Consider the following 23,724-nt stretch of genomic DNA (forward strand, 5'->3'; position numbering starts at 1 on the left):
CACTGTTCCTGAGTTTCGGAAAATCAAGCAGTGTGTTGAAGGAAAGGTAACAACAAGTGTAAATCCAGGGGACCACGACAGGTAGGAACAAGCAGCAAGAGTTTGGTTGTATTATTTTGAAGCATATGATGCAAGTGTCTAAATGATTGAGGTAATCGAACATAATAATGTTATTGCAGAGTATTTTGGGGATTTTTTTACGTTTATGTGGTATTGTTATATCATTCACTGTGAAATGCTTGGATTCATTCAGAGGCTGTGGAGGTGCATCGATAAACGACCAGTTTAGCCAGTAATGTAGATCAGTTTATATATATTTTGTGATGATAATTGAATGAATAAGCCAGCCGCGCTTCTCTCTGTCACCCTCAACAAATCATGCTGTATTTATCGTAGGAAATTATTTAGGTTGAGACCAAAGTTGAGAACAAAATCTTTATGAGTCGCTTAGTTGGATAGAAGTCATGTCAATTACAATTGTACAAGTCTTGAGTAGTCATTTATCAAGCTTAGCTGTCTATAACTGACTGTCTACCAGATATAGCACAGATATATATATACTAGATAGACACATTATATTTGAAATGCACATGCTACGCACGGTTTAACATGACCATGGAGGGGTGTGTGCCCATGTAGTTGTTGGTTCATTGGTCAGACAACAGGTTGTAGACATATTGCTGATCAATAAGAGGTTATGAGAATCTCTTTTCCACATGTTCGTTTTTATCTGTAACATTTATAGATCAGCACTTATTTTTTGCATTTATTTTCCACCATCATGTTATGTCATTGCAGTATATAAACAAATACTTATAAGAACATGGAACCAACTGAACGTTACAAGTGTTGGGCAGATTATTTCGAACTAATTACAACTCCCGGTTATTGGATGTTTTATAGTAGCCAATAATCTCAATATGTGTTCTATTTTATGAGTCATATGGAGCCCTTATCATTTGTTCTTATTGTTTCTAACTACCTCGTCAAACACTTATGATTGCTGCCAAGGGCGCCTGATCTAATGTGACATAATTGCTTCAACCGAGCCTCACCCCACTGGAGAGCAGCAGAGTGACTGAAGGTCGCTATCCATTGTCGGTGGTGCTGAAATAGGGCAATGTGGATTCTTGCGCCTGGGCAGGCTTTGTCACTATTATATTTTTTTTTTACTGAGTAGCAATTCACCTGTTATTATTCAATCACCTTCAAAGCATACCTCATATGCAAACTTCTTCCTGTCTGAACTTGGATTCTGATAATATTTATTTGGGTACCTATAATTCGCTCCTTTTAAGATTAGGATGATGTTAAGGTTCAATAGCATTTTGTTTGTGGATATATGGTATTTTGCAAATACTTAAATACAGTGCAGTCGTCAACGTTATTTTTTTTCTATGTTTTATATATGTATTCACACTATGAGGTTGGAATAATACTGTTGACATTTTGAAAATTATTATGCCTTTTAATACAAAAGCTGTTTGAAAAGACCACCTGAAATGTCAACCTGTTTTGGTGAGATTGAATGTTTTGGTCTGCCTGGTGACATCACCAGGCAGTAAATCAGCACAATAAGAAAGTCAGTTCCAAATCTCTTTGCCAATAACATCTAGTTTTCAGTTTTCCCCATTCAGACCACTCCCAGACAGTCGTAGATAAATTATTGCTTTAGAAATTGCTCTTGGCTAAGACCATTTGAATTTTTGACCATTTGAATTGAATACAATCACAGTAAGGTACTTTATTGTTACTCAGAAATGATTTGATATTGAGATAAAAACAGCTGCATTGGACCTTTAATTAGTGTTTTCTTTACATAGATACAGTACCTGCGTGGACTTTGAAGAGAAGGATGATCGGGACCATACCCTTTTTTAACCCAGTTGTGATGCTCATGGACAACTTTTTCATGAAGAACATATGAAAACACATTTTGGCTGATCCTGAATCGTGACTCTCCACAGCTTTCTGGTCATCTAATCAAGACTCCCCAGCCTCCATCCAGCTCAGCCCACGTTGTCTGTTATCGCTGCAGAAATTAAATTACACCTGCCTTCATCTCAAATACAGACCTCTGCGAGAACTCTTTTCCCTTTTGTAACATTCACTACCAAGTCCAAGGATCCATTCTTCCATGTATCTAACTCTGTGAGATTTCAGTGCCTCGTTCGGCTTGAATCCCTTAGCCATCCCTAGTAGTTCCCATTACTCTGAGCTCTCAGTAGCACCCACCATCTCTTGCTCCTTACTGGTTGACACCTCGGGTCCTGAGCCAGGATGAATGACATCCAGGATGCTACCTCCCCAGGGGCCGCCCTTGGTGGCCCTGTCGCCTGCGTCTCCAAAGTGGAGCTGCGTGTCGCCTGCAAGGCCCTGCTGGACCGAGACACACTGAACAAGTCTGACCCATGTGTCATACTCATGGTGCAGAACCAGGGACAGTGGACAGAGGTGAGTACCCCCCCCATCCCCTGAATGTCCCCAACCTACTGGCCTGGTAAAGTCTTAACTAACATGGTTCACTCCATAATGTACTGATGGTATGAACAATAAGTAATGGATGTTGATGCTAAAACAACTAAGCCCGTGAAGCTCAAACTCCAGTAATGAGCTGCATAAGTATAAGTATCTCTATGATGTTGACATGTTACATTGGGTAGTATAAGCCCAGTTTATTAAAATAACAATTATTCCGTGTCTGACAGAGTTGGATAGCATGAGGTGAACCAGAGTGTGTGCTTGTTTCTATTGAATGGAAGGCATTGTCACCTAGCAGGATATGGACGGCACAGTGGGAGGATGGAGGATTTAAAAAAAAAGTGTTATCTGGAAGGCAGTGGTGTCTTGAAAACAGGACTGAGATTTTTAGGAGTGAGCTGTTTGTGTGAATGTGTCAGACTGAAGGATGAAATCTTAATCCTGCTCCCATTATCCCAACAGCTGGGCAGTGCACCAGATCACAGAGAACAAAGTAGAGCCAGGGAGAAGTGGCATGTCTGTTGCTGGCTTGGTGGTATTGCTGCCGTCTTTTCTTTTGAAATGGATTCTGATTTAGCTACCTGAAACTGAATTGGAATTCTCAAACAGATCACCAAGAACATTGTTCATAGGAGGAGGGAGGGGGACAGGAAATCTTATTTTCCTTTTCACGCTCCTTCCTCTACTCTCCCTATCTCTTTCTCACGATCTCTTTCTACGTTGCAGATCATAGTTTCTTGTCTGTCTTGGAATTACACTGGTACACTATCTGTAATATGAGCTGGGGGTGTGTGAGCTATGAATAGCATATTTCCCATGATGCAGTAGTCCACTATAGTAGTCCACTATAGAGTCCAGACTGATATTCTGTGTATCTATAAGGCTGTTTGAATTATAGGTGGTTGTTAAAGAAATTCATATTTGTTCCTTCATTCTACTGCATTCCCATATGAGATGGGATGATTTGAGATGGGATTCCAGCCTGGCACTGCTGATGTATGTTGATATGAATCCGTGGTAGTAAGCACAGAGGCCTACACTTCCCATTCCCTTGTTAATTAAGCCATGCATTAGGGGCAAAATATGTTAACAAAGTGGAGGACCATAAGAGTGTCTGTAATGGTATGTAGCGATGCTTGTTGTAAGTGTATATACTGAGTGTACAAAAGTCGTAAAATGTTTAATTCCATGTATTACAAACATGGCACAAACTTGGCACTCATTCCAAACCTGCCAGTGGTGCTATAGATCATAGGAAAAAAACTAAAAGCAAGACAGAAAGGGAGAGTCTTCTAATTACTATATTGTAACGAAACAGATATCACCAATCTAAAATAGTGTTGGCAATATATCATATACAATGAATGTAGGAAACATTAACCTGTACGGGATCGGTCCCCCCCACGGGACGGTTGAGCTAACGTGTGCTAGTGTTGACTAGCATGATCTTTTAAGTAACATGAAAATTTCCCAGGACATAGACATATCTGATATAGGCAGGAAGCTTAAATTCTTGCTAATCTAACTGCACTGTCCAATTTACAGTAGCTATTATCGTGAAAGAATATCATGCTATTGTTTGAGGAGAGTGCACAGTTATGAATTTGAAAATGTATTAATAAACCAATTAGGCACATTTTGGCAGTCTTGATACAACATTTTGAACAGAATACAATGGTTCATTGGATCAGTCTAAAGCTTTGCACATACACTGCTGCCATCTGTTGGCCAAAATCGAAATAGCACCTAGATTCCTATGTCATATTTTGGCCTTTCTCTTGCATTTCAAAGATTTAAAAAAAAAAATCTGGTATTATCTTTTACCAGATCTAATGTGTTATATTCTCCTATATTAATTTCACATTTCCACAAACTTCAGTGGTATCAAGAGTATGCAAGAATATGCATATCCTTGCTTCTGGTCCTGAGCTACAGGCAGTTTAGATTTGGGTATGTCATTTTAGGCAAAACATTTTTTTTAAAGGGTCCGATCCTTAAGAGGGAACCCCTGCTCTTCCATGACATAGAAGGACCAGGTGAATCCAGGTGAAAGCAATGATCGCTTATTGATGTCACTCGTTAAATCCACTTCAATCAGTGTAGATGAAGGGGAGGAGACAGGTTAAAGACAATTGAGACATGGATTGTGTATGTGTGCCATTCAGAGGGTGAATGGGCAAGACAAAATATTTAAGTGCCTTTGAACGGGGTACGGTACTGCAATGATACTGGGTTTTTTACACTCAACAGTTTCCTGTGTGTATCAAGAATGGTCCACCACCCAAAGGATATCCAGCCAACTTAACACAACTTTGGGAAGCATTGGAGTCAACATGGGCCATCGTCCCTGTGAATTGTATTTATTTATCCTTATTTAACCAAGGTCTCTTTTACAGATGAGCCCTGAATTACATAAATTACAGAAAATACACATCGATATAAATACAAAATGCAAGCAGAAAGAAAAACACGGACATAAAAGCAAACCCATTCATCAGTAGTAAGGTCCTCAATCAGCTTTCTGAATTGCTCTAAAACTGAAAGGCACCAAAACATCAAATTTAAGAACAGAAAGATTGTTCCACAAATAAGGTGCAAAGAATTTCAAGAGTAAACCATGCCTGAGACACCCTGTAGAGTCCATGCCCTGAAGAATTGAGGCTGTTCTGAGGGCAAAAGGGGGTGCAACTCAATATTAGCAAGTTGTTCCTAATGTTCCTAATTTCTTGTACATGTTGCAATTATGCCCCAATGTATTGGCCTCTCCTCCAGGCATTGCCAGATAATGATTAACAAGTGACAATGCCAAATCGTAGTGTGTTGAGATGGGAAGCATTTATTGAGGCCCAGTTAATGGTTATGAATGAGAAATGTGTTCTGAGGCATTGGCAATAATGAGGCTTGGCTGATAGTGTTGAGCACACACTAATCAATTTGTCGCTGTGGTAATGCAATAAAACAACATTTCATGAGGAAATTATCCTGGGTTCTCTGCAAGCGGAGCATTTGTGTAGTTTACATAACTCCCCTAAACTCCCCTAAATTCAGCTCGAGCATTAGGAGGTGATATAATTGATACAACCTAATGCTCTGAATAACCATATCATCCATGTCAGTGGAGAATGAAATTTGTTACAGCAAAACAAATCCCACGAAACAAGAATTCTGAAATGTGAGTCTGTCAAGCCCAGTCAATAATGAATGTCAGTGTGCAAGAAGAATTGAGAAATAGGGGAGGAGAAAGAGAGAGAGAGAGAGGGTGAGAGAAAAATACTGCCTCCCTGCTATCTACTGTTTGCAACGGTCTGTTTACTCTTTGACCTAAAAAAATATATATACAGTGCCTTGTGAAAGTATTCGGCCCCCTTGAACTTTGCAACCTTTTGCCACATTTCAGGCTTCAAACATAAAGATATAAAACTGTATTTTTTTGTGAAGAATCAACAACAAGTGGGACACAATCATGAAGTGGAACGACATTTATTGGATATTTCAAACTTTTTTAACAAATCAAAAACTGAAAAATTGGGCGTGCAAAATTATTCAGCCCCCTTAAGTTAATACTTTGTAGCGCCACCTTTTGCTGCGATTACAGCTGTAAGTCGCTTGGGGTATGTCTCTATCAGTTTTGCACATCGAGAGACTGAAATTTTTTCCCATTTCTCCTTGCAAAACAGCTCGAGCTCAGTGAGGTTGGATGGAGAGCATTTGTGAACAGCAGTTTTCAGTTCTTTCCACAGATTCTCATTTGGATTCAGGTCTGGACTTTGACTTGGCCATTCTAACACCTGGATATGTTTATTTTTGAACCATTCCATTGTAGATTTTGCTTTATGTTTTGGATCATTGTCTTGTTGGAAGACAAATCTCCGTCCCAGTCTCAGGTCTTTTGCAGACTCCATCAGGTTTTCTTCCAGAATGGTCCTGTATTTGGCTCCATCCATCTTCCCATCAATTTTAACCATCTTCCCTGTCCCTGCTGAAGAAAAGCAGGCCCAAACCATGATGCTGCCACCACCATGTTTGACAGTGGGGATGGTGTGTTCAGGGTGATGAGCTGTGTTGCTTTTACGCCAAACATAACGTTTTGCATTGTTGCCAAAAAGTTCAATTTTGGTTTCATCTGACCAGAGCACCTTCTTCCACATGTTTGGTGTGTCTCCCAGGTGGCTTGTGGCAAACTTTAAACAACACTTTTTATGGATATCTTTAAGAAATGGCTTTCTTCTTGCCACTCTTCCATAAAGGCCAGATTTGTGCAATATACGACTGATTGTTGTCCTATGGACAGAGTCTCCCACCTCAGCTGTAGATCTCTGCAGTTCATCCAGAGTGATCATGGGCCTCTTGGCTGCATCTCTGATCAGTCTTCTCCTTGTATGAGCTGAAAGTTTAGAGGGACGGCCAGGTCTTGGTAGATTTGCAGTGGTCTGATACTCCTTCCATTTCAATATTATCGCTTGCACAGTGCTCCTTGGGATGTTTAAAGCTTGGGAAATCTTTTTGTATCCAAATCCGGCTTTAAACTTCTTCACAACAGTATCTCGGACCTGCCTGGTGTGTTCCTTGTTCTTCATGATGCTCTCTGCGCTTTTAACGGACCTCTGAGACTATCACAGTGCAGGTGCATTTATACGGAGACTTGATTACACGCAGGTGGATTGTATTTATCATCATTAGTCATTTAGGTCAACATTGGATCATTCAGAGATCCTCACTGAACTTCTGGAGAGAGTTTGCTGCACTGAAAGTAAAGGGGGCTGAATAATTTTGCACGCCCAATTTTTCCGTTTTTGATTTGTTAAAAACGTTTGAAATATCCAATAAATGTCGTTCCACTTCATGATTGTGTCCCACTTGTTGTTGATTCTTCACAAAAAAATACAGTTTTATATCTTTATGTTTGAAGCCTGAAATGTGGCAAAAGGTCGCAAAGTTCAAGGGGGCCGAATACTTTCGCAAGGCACTGTATAACTCTCACAACAGCTTTGGCTCGCTGTTCTTTGAGGGCTGCCTTTAGTTCTTTGAGTTACACAATGTTACAGTAACTACATTCAAATGACTTTAATCCCCTGTGTGCTAGCTATTCATTAGCTGTGTGTCACAGACATACAAATATACACACACACACACACACACACACACACACACACACACACACACACACACACACACACACACACACACACACACACACACACACACACACACACACACACACACACACACACCACAGAACTTTGTGGTATCTGTCCATCAGCTTTAGGAGATTGGGAAGACGCTTAATTTGCGAATTAAGCAAGAGGAACAAGACAATATTGTGTTTTATTGTCACAGATGTAAGTGGTAGTTCATCAATGTAGTCCATGCAGTGCGTTGAATTAGATAATTTTTTGGCCTGAATCTTCCAGGCAGCATTACTCACTGCTACACTATATATATACAAAAGTATGTGGACACCCCTTCAAATGAGTGAATTTGGCTATTTCAGGGGTATGAAATCCATAGACTAACATTGGCAGTACAATGGCCTTCTGGAGAGCTCAGTGACATTCAACGTGGCACTGCCATCGGATGCCACCTTTCCAACAAGTCAGTTTGTCAAATTCCTGCTCTGCTAGAGTTGCCCCGGTCAACTGTAAGTGCTGCTATTGTGAAGTGGAAACGTCTAGGACCAACAACGGACCTCCGAGTGATCGTCTGTCCTCGGTTGACACACTCACTACCAAGTTTCAAACTTCCTCTGGAAGTAACTTCAGCACAAGAACTGTTCGTTGGGAGCTTCACAAAATGGGTTTCCATGGCTGAGCAGCCTATGATCACCATGAACAATGCCAAGCGTAGGCTGGAGTGGTGTAAAGCTCGCCGCCATTGGACTCTGGAGCAGTGGAAACGTGTTCTCTGGGGTGATGAATCACGCTTCACCATCTGGCAGTCTGATAGACAAATCTGGATTTGGTGGATGCCAGGCGAAAGCTACCTGACCGAATGCATAGTGCCAACTGTAAAGTTTGGTGGAGGAGGAATAATGGTATGTTTTCCATGGTTCAGGCTAGGCCCTTTAGTTCTAGTGATGGGAAATCTTAATGCTATAGCATACAATGATATTCTAGATGATTCTATTCTTCCAACTTTGTGGAAACAGTTTGGGGAAGGCCCGTTCCTGTTTCAGCATAACAAGGGCCCCGTGCACAAAGTGAGGGCCATACAGAAATGGTTTGTCAAAATCAGTGGGGAAGAACTTGACTAGCCTGCACAGAGCCCTGACCTCAACCCTATCAAACACCTTTGGGATGAATTGGAACGCAGACTGCGAGCCAGGCCTGATCACCTAACATCAGTGCCTGACCTCACTAATGCTTTTGTGGCTGAATGGAAGCAAGTCCCTGCAACAATGTTCCAACATCTATAACAGCCTTCCCAGAAGAGTGGAGGCTGTTATAGCAGCAGAGGGGGGACCAACTCCATATGAATCAAATCAAATCAAATGTATTTATATAGCCCTTCGTACATCAGCTGATATCTCAAAGTGCTGTACAGAAACCCAGCCTAAAACCCCAAACAGCAAGCAATGCAGGTGTAGAAGCACGGTGGCTAGGAAAAACTCCCTAGAAAGGCCAAAACCTAGGAAGAAATCTAGAGAGGAACCAGGCTATGTGGGGTGGCCAGTCCTCTTCTGGCTGTGCCGGGTGGAGATTATAACAGAACATGCCCATGATTTTGGAATGAGATGTTTTTGGTCATGTAGTGTATCTTATCCAAAAGTGGTGCGTGGTTAAAATCTCTGGGGAAGCCAAGCCGGGTGGAAAAAAGCCATATTACAACCTGTGTTGTGATAATTGCGTTGTTTGCTCTATAACCTGTTAGTTCATATGCCTTGCGACTGTGATATATGGGCCAAAGGCTGAGACAATAAGAAGACACAGTGGCAGGATAAATTCAACCACACCTTTGTTTCATCACAAAACCCGAGAGCAACATCTGTCCGGTGGAGTCCACAAAGCATATTGCATGTAACAAACAGTTACATGACCTACAGCATGGTCAAGAAAGTTCATGTTTCTGACATTTTCAGACTACTAAACAACTACAATTTTGAACCACAGAGATACTGCATGTCGCAAAGAATGTAAGAGCTGCCGCCACTATTCCAGCACCATTTTCAATTTCAACATCATCAAATCACCTATGCATAGTCTAATACAGTGACAACTAAAAGATACCAAAAACTATTTTGTCCAATCAATGTAAGTTACAAATTATGTGGCTGTCCATGGTTCTGATTTATTTGTGTGTGTGTGTGTGTGTGTGTGTGTGTGTGTTGGTGAAAGTATAAAATAACATGTTGACTCACCCTACTTGTAGAGAAACACCAATGCCACCCCCCCTTTCATGCTGACAAAATGGTCTATGACTATCATACAGTACAGTCTTATTTTGTTGTTGTCCTAGGCTACCTGGCTAAAATAATTGCTCGCTAGCCCAACTTCCTTTCATGGGCAATGTTAGCCTTCTACATGTAGCTACAGTGCCTTGCGAAAGTATTCGGCCCCCTTGAACTTTGCGACCTTTTGCCACATTTCAGGCTTCAAACATAAAGATATAAAACTGTATTTTTTTGTGAAGAATCAACAACAAGTGGGACACAATCATGAAGTGGAACAACATTTATTGGATATTTCAAACTTTTTTAACAAATCAAAAACTGAAAAATTGGGCGTGCAAAATTATTCAGCCCCTTTACTTTCAGTGCAGCAAACTCTCTCCAGAAGTTCAGTGAAGATCTCTGAATGATCCAATGTTGACCTAAATGACTAATGATGATAAATACAATCCACCTGTGTGTAATCAAGTCTCCGTATAAATGCACATGCACTGTGATAGTCTCAGAGGTCCGTTAAAAGCGCAGAGAGCATCATGAAGAACAAGGAACACACCAGGCAGGTCCGAGATACTGTTGTGAAGAAGTTTAAAGCTGGATTTGGATACAAAAAGATTTCCCAAGCTTTAAACATCCCAAGGAGCACTGTGCAAGCGATAATATTGAAATGGAAGGAGTATCAGACCACTGCAAATCTACCAAGACCTGGCCGTCCCTCTAAACTTTCAGCTCATACAAGGGGAAGACTGATCAGAGATGCAGCCAAGAAGCCCATGATCACTCTGGATGAACTGCAGAGATCTACAGCTGAGGTGGGAGACTCTGTCCATAGGACAACAATCAGTCGTATATTGCACAAATCTGGCCTTTATGGAAGAGTGGCAAGAAGAAAGCCATTTCTTAAAGATATCCATAAAAAGTGTTGTTTAAAGTTTGCCACAAGCCACCTGGGAGACACACCAAACATGTGGAAGAAGGTGCTCTGGTCAGATGAAACCAAAATTGAACTTTTTGGCAACAATGCAAAACGTTATGTTTGGCGTAAAAGCAACACAGCGCATCACCCTGAAAACATCATCCCCACTGTCAAACATGGTGGTGGCAGCATCATGGTTTGGGCCTGCTTTTCTTCAGCAGGGACAGGGAAGATGGTTAAAATTGATGGGAAGATGGATGGAGCCAAATACAGGACCATTCTGGAAGAAAACCTGATGGAGTCTGCAAAAGACCTGAGACTGGGACGGAGATTTGTCTTCCAACAAGACAATGATCCAAAACATAAAGCAAAATCTACAATGGAATGGTTCAAAAATAAACATATCCAGGTGTTAGAATGGCCAAGTCAAAGTCCAGACCTGAATCCAATCGAGAATCTGTGGAAAGAACTGAAAACTGCTGTTCACAAATGCTCTCCATCCAACCTCACTGAGCTCGAGCTGTTTTGCAAGGAGGAATGGGAAAAAAATTTCAGTCTCTCGATGTGCAAAACTGATAGAGACATACCCCAAGCGACTTACAGCTGTAAACGCAGCAAAAGGTGGCGCTACAAAGTATTAACTTAAGGGGGCTGAATAATTTTGCACGCCCAATTTTTCAGTTTTTGATTTGTTAAAAAAGTTTGAAATATCCAATAAATGTCGTTCCACTTCATGATTGTGTCCCACTTGTTGTTGATTCTTCACAAAAAAATACAGTTTTATATCTTTATGTTTGAAGCCTGAAATGTGGCAAAAGGTCGCAAAGTTCAAGGGGGCCGAATACTTTCGCAAGGCACTGTACATGTTGAACTTCCATCCTCTCAGTCCAGGGTGACAATGTAGTTTATGGTTGGATCAGAATTGCCTTTATAATCATTGGCCAGGATGGAGAACTAAGTAAAACCACAAGTCCAAATCCCTATCTCCATCCATGGCTAATTTAGGAAAGGGACAATTTTAGCTAGCTAGCCACCAGAGGACAACAACAAAACGAGATGCAACAATTGAAGTTGTTTCAATAGATGCCGTATTTCTCTATGTTAGGACTGAAGTCAAATCCAAACTGGCTTCCCTTGACACTTTATTTTGGTGTGCCAGGACCATTCACATTTGAGCTCAATGCTGATTGGCTATTATTTTATACTTTTTTAATCAAGGGAGGCCAAATGGTTGCTAGCTTCCCTTGCATTCAATGCTACGGGCAGCAGCAATATTGTACTCTTTATGACCAGACCCCATCAGATAGATAGAGACAGAGGGGCGTTGTTTCTCTCGCTCGGGTGTCTTCTCAGGTAAGATAAATTCAGCCTCTTGCGAATTGAAGGACAATTATGAAAACACAGACACGTAAGATACATTATTTTATGTTTTTTCCTGATAAATGATTTGGGAAAGCCTGGCTTCCCTTGGCATCCATCAATACATGCCACTGATCTTAACCATCTTAACCAGTGCTGTTGATATACAGTGGCTGGAGCATGTTTGTCGATGTAGAAGCCACTTCATGATTTTACTAAAGATTGTTTTGCTGAATTCTGAGAGCTGTGTCAAGATAGTTGGGCTGTGAAAGAGGCTCTTGAATGAACACTCCCTTGTGATATGTGTTGCACTACTCTGTATTTCAGTCTTTGGTGGCCCACTCCTTTGCTCTCAAATCCATCTGACCAGGTATGCAACATTGTCATGCAAATCATTTGCTCATCATGCCAAAGGCTGAGAAAGAGCGAGTAGCTAAATCGACACACATCTTGCTTCTCTCTCTCTCCTGCCGAACGAATGCAGCGCATTTATATTTATTAATTTCATACAATATACTGCCCATATTAACACATTTATATACAATATTCTGCCACCAGCCAGCCGTCGTTCCCCAACCAATCGCGCACACGTGTGGGTGTGCAGACGAAAGAGTCTCCGACAAAGGAAGGCTTCTGCAGACTTCACTGTAAAATATAACGCGGTGCTTCAATGGACACAAGGACAAACCCTCAGAACTTTTTTAGTTGACGATGTGATTATACTTATTTTATCAAAGTTAGGTATCACGAAATCGACTCACATTCTTCCTCTCTGAATCCCCCCCCAACTGTAGCGGTTTTGCATTCTAATGTTTGTCACTGATACAACGTTCCCTGTATGAAAATTACTTAATTAGATTCCTCTTTTCTCTGTTGTGTAAAAAAAACGTCAAAACATGACATCAGTTATCTTAAGGTCGGAAAGTCGGAGTTCTAGAAAGATACCTGAGTTTCCGACTTGGAATTCCGTGTTCAAAAATATTTTTCCCAGTTGGAGCTAGTTATTTTTTTTCCAGAGTTCCCAGTTGTTTTGAACGTGTCATTACACCCCTACTCTTACGATAAGTGCCATGGAATTTTTTTATGCCCACAGAGAGTCAGGACACCCATTTAAAATCCAATCTGAAAGATCCTACGCAGGGCAATGTCTCTTTCACTGCTCTGGGGCATAGAGCCCTACAGTGAGGGAGTCAAACAGTTGGATATAAGAGCAATGTCAACTCACCAACATTACGACCAGGAATACGACATTCCCGAAGCGGATCCTCTGTTTGATCCACCACCCAGGACAATGGATCGGATCCCAGACCCAAAACAACGGCGCCGCGGAAGGGGCAGACAGAGCGGTCTTCTGGTCAGGCTCCATAGACTGGCACATCCGCACCGCTCCCGAGCATACTATTCGTTAATGTCCAGTCTCTTGACAACAAGGTAGACGAAATCCGAGCAAGGGTTGCCTTCCAGAGAAACATCAGAGATTGTAACGTTCTTTGTTTCACGGAAACATGGCTTACTCGGGATACATTATCAGAGTCGGACCAGCCACCTGGTTTCTTCACGCATCTCGCCGACAGAAACAAATGTCTCTCTGGTAAGAAGAGGGGCGGGGATGTATGCCTTATGCGGTGTGATCATAACATACAGGAACTCAAGTCCTTTTGTTCACCTGACATAGAATTCCTTACAATCAAATGCCGACCGCATTATCTACCAAGAGAATTCTCTTCGATCATAATCACAGTCGTGTATATCCTCGACGGCCCTGAAAGAACTTCATTGGACTCTATGTAAACTGGAAACCATATATTATCCTGAGGCTGCATTCATTGTAGCTGGGGATTTTAACAAGGCTAATCTGAAAACAAGGCTCCCTAAATTTTATCAGCATATCGAATGCGCGACCCGGGCTGGCAAAACCCTGGATCATTGTTATTCTAACTTCCGCGACGCATACAAAGCCCTCCCCCGCCCTCCTTTCGGAAAATCTGACCACGACTCCATTTTGTTGCTCCCAGCCTATAGACCGAAACTTAAACAGGAAACGCCCATGCTCAGGTCTGTTCAACGCTGGTCCGACCAATTGGATTACATGCTTCAAGATTGCTTCGATCACGTGGACTGGGATATGTTCCGCATAGCGTCGGACAATAACATTGATGAATACGCTGATTCTGTGAGCGAGTTTATTAGCAAGTGCATCGGTGATGTTGTACCCACAGTATCTATTAAAACCTTCCCCACCACTTTTAATCAGGGCAAGGTGACCAGAAACATGACCAAATAGAAACAGTGTAGCTATTCCCTCCGCAAGGCAATCAAACAAGCTAAGCGGCAGTATAGAGACAAAGTAGAGTCACAATTCAACGGCTCAGACACAAGAGGTATGTGGCAGGGACTACAGTCAATCACGGACTACAAAAAGAAAACCAGCCCCATCGCAGACCATGATGTCTTGCTCCCAGACAGACTAAACAACTTATTTTGCTTGCTTTGAGGACAATACAGTGCCACCGACACGGCCCGCTAGCAAAACCTGCAGGCTCTCCTTCACTGCAGCCAATGTGAGTAAAACATTTAAACGTGTTAACCCTCGCAAGGCTGCCGGCCCAGATTGCATCGCTAGCCGCGTCCTCAGAGCATGCGCAGACCAGCTGGCTGGTGTGTTTACGGACATATTCAATCAATCCTTATCCCAGTCTGCTGTTCCAAAATGCTTCAAGAAGGCCAGCATTGTTCCTGTTCCCAAGAAAGCTAAGGTAACTGAGCTAAATAACTATCACCCAGTAGCACTCACTCCCGTCATCATGAAGTGCTTTGAGAAACTAGTCAAGGACCATATCACCTCCACCCTAGCTGACACCTTAGACCCACTCCAATTTGCTTACCTCCCCAATAGGTCCACAGACGACGCAATCACAATCATACTGCACACTGCCCTAACCCATCTGGACTTGAGGAATACCTATGTGAGAATGCTGTTCATCGACTACAGCTCAGCACTTGACACCATAGTACCCTCCAAACTCATCATTAAGCTCGAGACCCTGGGTCTCGACCCCGCCCTGTGCAACTGGGTCCTGGACTTCCTGATGGGCCGACCCCAGGTGGTGAGGGTAGGAAACAACATCTCCACCCCGCTGATCCTCAACACTAGGGCCCCACAAGGGTGCGTTCTCAGCCCTCTCCTGTATTCCCTGTTCACCCATGACTGTGTGGCCATGCACGCCTCCAACTCAATCATAAAGTTTGCAGACGACACTACAGTGGTAGGCTTGATTACCAACAACAACGAGACGGCCTACAGGGAGGTGGTGAGGGCCCTCGGAGTGTGGTGTCAGGAAAACAACCTCACACTCAATGTCAACAAAACAAAGGATATGATCATGGACTTCAGGAAACAGCAGAGGGAGCAGCCCCCTATCCACATCGACGGGACAGTAGTGGAGAAGGTGGAAAGTTTAAAGTTATTTGGCGTACACATCACGGACAAACTGAAATGGTCCACCCACACAGACAGCGTGGTGAAGAGGGCGCAGCAGCAGCCTCCCGAGGTTGAAGAGGCGAAGAAATTCAGCTTGCCACCAAAAACACTCTCACACTTTTACACAATCGAGAGAATCCTGTTGGGCTGTATCACCGCCTGGTACGGCAATTGCTCCGCCCACAACTGTAAGGCTCTCCAGAGGGTAGTGAGGTCTGCGCAACACATCACCGGGGGCAAACTACCTGCCCTCCAGGACACCAACACCACCCGATGTCACAGGACAATAAATGTATCACTAGCCACTTTAAACAAAGTTACTTAATATAATGTTTACATACCCTACATTACTCATCTCATATGTATATACTGTACTCTATACCATCTACTGCATCTTGCCTATGCTGTTCGGTCATCGCTCATCCATATATTTTTATGTACATATTCTTATTCATTTCTTTACACTTGTGTGTATAAGGTAGTTGTCGTGAAATTGTTCGATTTCTTGTTAGATATTACTGCATGGTCGGAACTAGGAGCACAAGCATTTCGCTACAATCGCATTAACATCTGCTAACCATGTATATGTGACAAATAAAATTGGATTTGATTTGAAGTCACCTTGTCCTAGAGAGATTTACACAGTTATCAAAACGTTTCGCCAAGGTAAGCCTACACCAAACACAGCCCTTATTTTAAGTGTTTCTAAAATCCCCTATGGGACCATTTCCTTGTTTGACCACTAGATTTTATGACTCATACTGTGGTACTCTATTGGGAGCTCCTTTGGCCAGAGTGCCCCTACTGGCCCTCCAACCTCACTTCCAGCAGCATCTGGTCTCCCATTCAAGACCAATGCTACTTAGCTTCAGCGGCAAGCCAGCAGTGGGATGCAGGGTGGTGTGCTGCTGGCAAGCAGGAGAGAGGGAGCTGACTCCCTGGGACCTCAGAGATCCCGCCATACGTCAGACAGTCACCTCTCTGTAGACTCTCCCTGCCACCCCAGATGAATGGGCATCACAGGGGTAGGCATTACAAAGGCACAGCCCTTCCTCTGTGGCTCTTGGTGGCTTTCATCACACAGCCCTTCCTCTGTGGCTCTGGGTAGCTTTCATCACACACGGAAACAAACTTGTGTTCACAAGTATGTCCAACCAGATAGCACAGAAAGAGATCGAGAGAAAAAAAGACAGATAATGAGAGAAACAGCGAGAGGAGGAGGGCCAGAGTCTAATTAAAACATGTCTTAGCTGTTATCTCCTGAGAAATTAATCACTCTTTCTACTGTTTGCAAGGTCAATAATGAATAACAAGACAATCCCCCATTCCTCAGGTCATTTATATCAGAATACATAATAACATGGTCTTCAACACTCTGGAGGTGTCTCTAATTAGGACTGGCAGACTAGACTCTATTCCACAGTGATTGTCAGTGAAAAAAGGTGCATGCTTTCTCTGTTGCTTCTCATCAACCATTCTGTGTGTGGGTGTCTGTGTGTTCTCGTCAGCTCAAGGCCAACAGCATGAGGTAAAGCAGTAGGATTAACTCCTGAATGTTAACGTGGACGTGCATGTGTGTACTATAGTGTGCCATGTATGTTCATGGCGTTTGGTGTGTGGGGCCCATGTTGACTCTGACTTTAGAGAGGTTTGACAGAACTGCTGATCAGGGAGCTTCATTCTTGATTTGTGCTCTATGGACGGGTGGGATTTGGCTGTGCTACGATAAGGTTGTTAGTGAGATTGATGGCTAGGCCTGGTTTGAGATTGATGGCAATCTCTCTAGTATTTTCTGTTTTAGGTCAAACTACGGAGATGATGTCAAATTTCCTTTCATATTTAACTATCTGTGTTTGATGACTTTCTGACTATCTTCTGTTTTACCGTCACAATTTTCTTCTCAAATTAAAAGAAATGGAAAACGAGAGTAAAATATTTATGGCATTTTAAGTTTCCTTACCAGATTTAGATTGATAGTTGCCTTAGGCTTGAATCATTTTTAATATGCTTTTTTAATAGCTCCAGTTTGAAATCCATTGATTCACTTAAACCATGAAACACTTAAACCATGGTTCAAACACTGCTTTTTAGGTCACTTTCATTTACTGATAGCATCTTTAGGGGATACATATGCTTTTGATGATGAGTTGGCTCCCCTCAGAATACCTAGCTTAGAGTTAAATTATTAGTAATAATTTCTCTGGTACTGGACATAATTGGATACTGGGTGCTAGATGGGTACACTCTGGCTGGGTTTACATAGGCAGCCAAATTCTGATATTTTGCCCAATTATTGACAAAGATCAGAATTGGGCTGCCTGTGTAAACACAGCCTCTGTGCTCCAAGGAAAGCAGGTGGCAATGTGGAGAGTTTAGGCATGAACCAGGTGTATTAGATAAACAGGTGTGTGAATGTCCAAGCATGGCAATGGATGAGCTGTGTGTCTGCTGAGCTCTCAGCCCTCAGTCCACTAAAATCCTCTCTGCTGTCACTGTCTGAACAAGAGCTTCACAAGATTTACATTTTGGTCTAATCAACCGGAAAACAAACACGAACGCCAAAAGTGGCTGTAGCAGTGATCCGGGTGCAGATGGGTATTTGGCTGTTGTTCCTACATTCTCATGTGCCCATGAATGCATCACCATGTCCCATACATTAATTAGCATTGCAAATGAACTGATACAATGTATATTGCATATAAAACTGCACTCTTTATGTGTAATTGGTAGGAAGCTCTCATTAGAGAGTTGAGTTTGGAGGTCCGAGTTTCTCCAGTAATATCCAACAATGTGTCCACATTCTAACGCTGTGCCTTTTTCTCCCCTCTTGTCTCTTCAGCTTGACAGGACAGAGGTAATCAAGAGCAACCTGCACCCGGTCTTTGCCAAGGTCTTCACCCTGGACTACTACTTTGAGGAAGCGCAGAAGCTGCGGTTCGAGGTCTACGACATCCATGGCACTCACAGTATTGGCACCCGCGATGACGACTTCCTGGGTGGGGTGGAGTGTACGCTCGGCCAGGTCCTGTACTGAATGTCTGACCCTTCCACTCAGTTATCCAATGTGCCATTTCTTATGTCTAATCAAATCACTCACCACACATAAACTGAATGGAACAGCTGAGTTGAGTTGCTGCTCACCAACAACAGAGGTCAGAGGGTAAAGGTTAGAGGTCACCAGTCCTCGTCACACTGCTCTCAAACTGCTTTCGTACTAATTGTCCGGTAATACTTCTCACTGCTTCACTAGTCACCAGTCATTCATAGTTGTCCTGTGTTCCACAGATTGTAGCCCAGAAGAAGATGGTGAAGCCTTTATTCCTAAAGTATGCGAAGTACGCTGGGAAATCCGCCATCACGGTAGGTTCACCCTATTCATCACCCTATTGATCTCGCTCACCATTGGCTCACTGTTGCAGTAACAGTGGCAAGCAAAATCAAATGCAATCACTTGTTAAATCAATTCACGCAATTAAAGCAAAGTAGCTGATGTGAATCCTGTGATGTAAGGATGCTTCTCTGTACAAAGATTCATGACTCATACACAATATCTGTCATGACAAAGAGAGGGGGACGTTAAAGCACAGAGTGTTGTTTCAGTTGGATGGTCTCAACACCATCTGCCAGGCCAACATTACATTGCCATACAAAAGGGAACAACACAGAGAAATTGTGTTTAACAAGCCTGCAAATCTGACCTTTAGTGGAGTGGGAGGAAGAGTCAGTGTTCCTCACTGCTCATGTTAAGTCAGAGGTGCAGAGTCTGATCTCTGTGCCTTCTTATACTGCAGAGATGAGAGGAGAAAAGAGAAGGGGTTTTGCCCAAGGAGTGAATTCGATAATGTCAACAACAGACCTTTTGCCTTATTGATACCTATCTTTATTGATTTTACTCTAACAAACTACGCATAAATTGCCCTTGGCGAGAAGGGCTGAGAATGACTTGCTTGTGATGGAAATGGCCAAAGTAAAGATGGCATTTGAGGATCTTTCCCTTCGGCTAGTGTTGCCATTATGACCATTGATTGGATGCGATCACATGGCGGCAGCTTGCTGTGAGGTGGTTTTGGGGGCTATAATGGGTTTGTTTAAGCACAGTTCTGTAGCAGTGTGGGTTTAATGCATTCTAGTGAATTAGTGCTAACCTGTGTCATGGTGTTGAAAAATGGAAATGGATTTTCCTGATATGATAATGGGCCTGGGCTTTGTCAGGTCTGTCTGTGAGATGGATCCCAATGGCATGGTGTCTGCCTGTAATGTGCCTGCAGGCTAATCTGGAAGGTGGCAGAACAACAGACAACTGTTGTGTTTTGTGTGAAAAATCCCTTCCCAGTGTTTGTAACACATCTCTCAGATGCCCATTGTGCATATGGGGACATGGGATGTGGAGAAAAGTTGGTCAAATGGTAGGGATTAAGGTTGTATGCAGTTACTGTGGCCCCCACTGGCAAGCATCACATTACAATGGTCTTCTAACTAGAACGTTCATTGCCGGGCCATAATCCAATACACAATACACATTATGCCTACACAACACTCACCAGGACAATGGCACCATGATATGAGATACAATAAATCATATTAATCCAAGAGAATGTACATACAGAAAGCTTGACAAGCTGCGGATACGACACATGCACCAAGTGTTATAGCTTTGCTGTGTTGTATTATTGAGAAGCTGAGAGAACCATAGAGATTGTTTCTGGACCATTGCCACACTTTTGTTTGAATGACAGAAACCATATACTTTACTGTAATCTTGATGCTGTGATTGCACACGGCACTATTTTGCCTAACAGATATGGGAGTTTATCTTTGTGGGTCTGTGTGATATGTGGGAAATATGTATCTCTAATTTGGTCATATGTTTGGCAGAATGCTAGGAAGTGCAGCTCAGTTTCCACTTCATTTTGTGGGTAATGTGAACATGGTCTGTCTATGGCTGCCTTTCTCAATAGCAAGGCTATGCTCACTGAGTCTGTACATAGTCAAGGATGTTCTTAATTTTGAGTCAGTCACATTGGTCAGGTATTCTGCCACTGTGTACTCTCTGTTTAGGGACACATAGCATTCCAATTTGCTCTGATTTTTGGTTGATACATTTTCTCATGATTTGGTTGGATCTGATTGTGTTGCTGTCCTAGGGCTCTGTGGGGTCTGGTTGTGTTTGTGAACAGAATCCCAGAACCAGTTGGATGAGGGGACTCTTCTCTAGGTTCATCTCTCTGTAGGTGATGGCTTTGTGGTGGAATGTGTGGGAATCGCTTCCTTTTAGGTGGTTATAGAATTTAACAGCTCTGTATCCATTGTTTGGGGTTTTGCGTTGTACACTTAGTATATATTTTTTGCAGAATTCTGTATGTAGAGTCTCAATTGGGTGTTTGTCCCGTTTTATGAATTATTGTTTGGTGAGTTGACCCCAGACCTCAAAACCACAGAGAGTAATGACTTCTATAACTGATTGAAGTATTTTTTGCCAGTTCGTAATTGGGATGTCTAGTTGTATGTTTCTAATGATGGTGTAGAAGGCCATTCTTGCCTTATCTGTTAGATCATTCACTGCCTTGTGTACCTGTCATGTTGATGTTTAGGCCGAGGTGGGTATAGTTCTTGTGTGCTCTAGGGCAACGGTGTCTAGATATAATTTATATTTGTTGTCCTGGTAATAGGAGCTTTTTTGGAACACCATTATTTTCTCTTTACTGAGATTCATTGGGCCCAAGTCTCACATAATCTGTACAGTAGACATTTGATTGCTGAGTCCAGAAGGGTGAGGCAGGATGCTGCAGACTGTTCCACTGCCCTCGCCAATTCATTGATATACTGTACACAGATTGTACAAAACATTTCCATGACAGATTGACCAGGTGAATCCAGGTAAAGCTATGATCGCTTATTGATGTCCCTTCTTAAATCCTCTCCAATCAGTGTATATGAAGGGCAGGAGAGAGGCCAAAGAAGGATTTTTAAGCCTGAGACAATTAAGACATCGACTGTATGTGCCATACATAGGGTAAATGGGAAAGACAAAATATTTAAGTGCCTTTTGAAAGGGATATGGTAGTAAGTTCCAGGCGCACAAGGTTTGAGTCTGTCAAGAACTACAACTTAGCTTTCTGTTGAAGTTTAAAAGTAAGAACACTCAACATTTTATGTGACATATTTTGATTGGCTTCAAGGTCCTGTCTACATGTCATACGACAGGCTGTCTGCTGCTGAAAATAAAATATTCTCATTGGGCAAAAATGTGACTTACTAAAACCCTTTTTTCAGGTACACGCTGAAGAAATTTCTGGCAACAATGGATATGTTGAACTGTTCTTCTGTGCCAAGAAACTGGATGATAAGGTAAGGGATTAGGGTCCTTCTCTTGATGGAAATGTCAATATACTACATGGGTGAATTTGTGCTTATTGCTGGCTGCTGAACCTCTCTCCTGTGAATGTGATTTCAAGATCTCTTTTTGACATTATCAGTCATTAACCAGACAAAGATTTATACAACGAAGAGGATATGGATTTTCTACACTTATAAACGCAACATTTATTTAGATCCATATGCTTTACACTGTATTTACTGGGTGACATGACATAAAGGCATACAACATGCATTTCAGCATTTGTTCTATTAAGTCTGAATTGAACTTGGCTTTCTGTAAATACTGGTTCCCCGTTGAGACAAGCCTTGTGAGAATGGTGTGTCATGGACCCTTGACAGATAGCCAAAGGAAGATGAGGGTGAGATCAGTGTGAGGTTTGCTTAGTTCAGTGTGTGTGTGTTTTTGTGTTGGTGTGTGTCAGTGTGTGTGTGTAAAGGGTGTTACCGTGTGGTTCTCTGTTTGCAAATAGCCCCTCCACACAAAGCATCCCACAATGGACCACAGGCCCTGAAGCTCTGCAGGTGTCTGTTCTTCCTACAGCAGCAACAAGCCGTACCCGAACGCCTCTGCACTTATCCTCTCTCTCCTCGTCTCTCAACTAATATCTCTGCCTTTCTCCTTCTCTTCCTCCTTTACTCAGCATATCTCTCAGGGTCTTCCTCCTTTTCTCTGCATATCTCTCAGGGTCTTCCACCCTCTCACTTTCTGTGCCTCAAGCAAAAACATACTCTTAGTGATTATCTGCAAAAAAACGTTTTTCTCTCTCTTTTCCTACCATTCCATTTTTGTCTGCCATTCATGAATTTATGCATTTCAAGTATCCTGGCTCTGAAAGGCTGCCTTGCAATATCCAAAGGACATGATCGACCTGTCCTTTTCAACTCTAAATTCCTGCGCCCTAACACAAGATGAAGAAATCAATCCAACATGGGGCTCTCTGTGCAAAGACAGCACAGACAGCAGTAATTTTTCAATAAATGGCTTGACAGAGAAAAGCTATGTAAAATGCATGGTGAGCTCAGAATGAGAGAGTTTGTTGTCGGTAGAGCATTTAGGAGGGTTACGAAAGATATTTGGCAACAGATTTCGGGAGCTGGAGCACTGAGGCACCTACAGTAGAGCTGGCACACCCACACAAGGCTCAAGGCAAAAGGTTCATATCTCAGTCAACAAGACTGGAATAACTCTCTGACATCAATGATTATAGCAGAAATCTTCTTCCTGCCTCTCTATGCTCTCAGAATGCTACCAAGCAAAGGGTGCAATTTGCATCTGACTCCAGCAGTGTTGGAGAAAGTTAACAGGTAGTGGAGGTAAAGTTCGGCTTAGTGTGTATTCATCAGAGCAGAGCCCAGGCTCCTTTAATGCATTTATTAGAGTTAGCAATCCAATAGAAAAAGGGTCACGATGAGCAATTCCATGTGGAAATAAAAACAGATTTCAAATTGCACTGTTTGTGATTTAGACACAAGCAATATTGCTAATGGAATCTTCAGTGTACATTGGAGGCAGGGAAACTCCTTAATGGTGGTATGGTGTGCTCTAAAACATTCTTTCTTTTGCTTATTGGCATAATTACATTTCAGTTGCCCAACCCTGTCAGCGAACTACTTTAACTATACGCTCTTAGAAAAAGGGTTCCAAAAAGTTTATTTTTGGTTTCATGTAGAACCCTCTGTGTAAAAGGTTCTACATGGAACCCTAAACAGTTCTACTTGGAACCAGAA

General features: G+C 42.3%; 1 protein-coding gene across 1 annotated transcript in view; it reads left to right on the top strand.

Moving 5' to 3' along the window:
- Positions 1–23,724, top strand: part of LOC112263696 (copine-7) — a 39,414-nt gene continuing 15,690 nt past the window's right edge. The window contains exons 1-5 of the mRNA XM_024440213.2: positions 1–81; positions 1,824–2,454; positions 18,458–18,640; positions 18,904–18,978; positions 21,892–21,966. Coding sequence (XP_024295981.1) covers positions 2,281–2,454; positions 18,458–18,640; positions 18,904–18,978; positions 21,892–21,966 — 507 coding nt within the window. The 5' untranslated portion in view covers positions 1–81; positions 1,824–2,280. The remainder of the gene's footprint in view (positions 82–1,823; positions 2,455–18,457; positions 18,641–18,903; positions 18,979–21,891; positions 21,967–23,724) is intronic.

This window comes from Oncorhynchus tshawytscha, linkage group LG12 (genome assembly GCF_018296145.1).
Source record: "Oncorhynchus tshawytscha isolate Ot180627B linkage group LG12, Otsh_v2.0, whole genome shotgun sequence".
Classification (NCBI taxonomy): domain Eukaryota; kingdom Metazoa; phylum Chordata; class Actinopteri; order Salmoniformes; family Salmonidae; genus Oncorhynchus; species Oncorhynchus tshawytscha.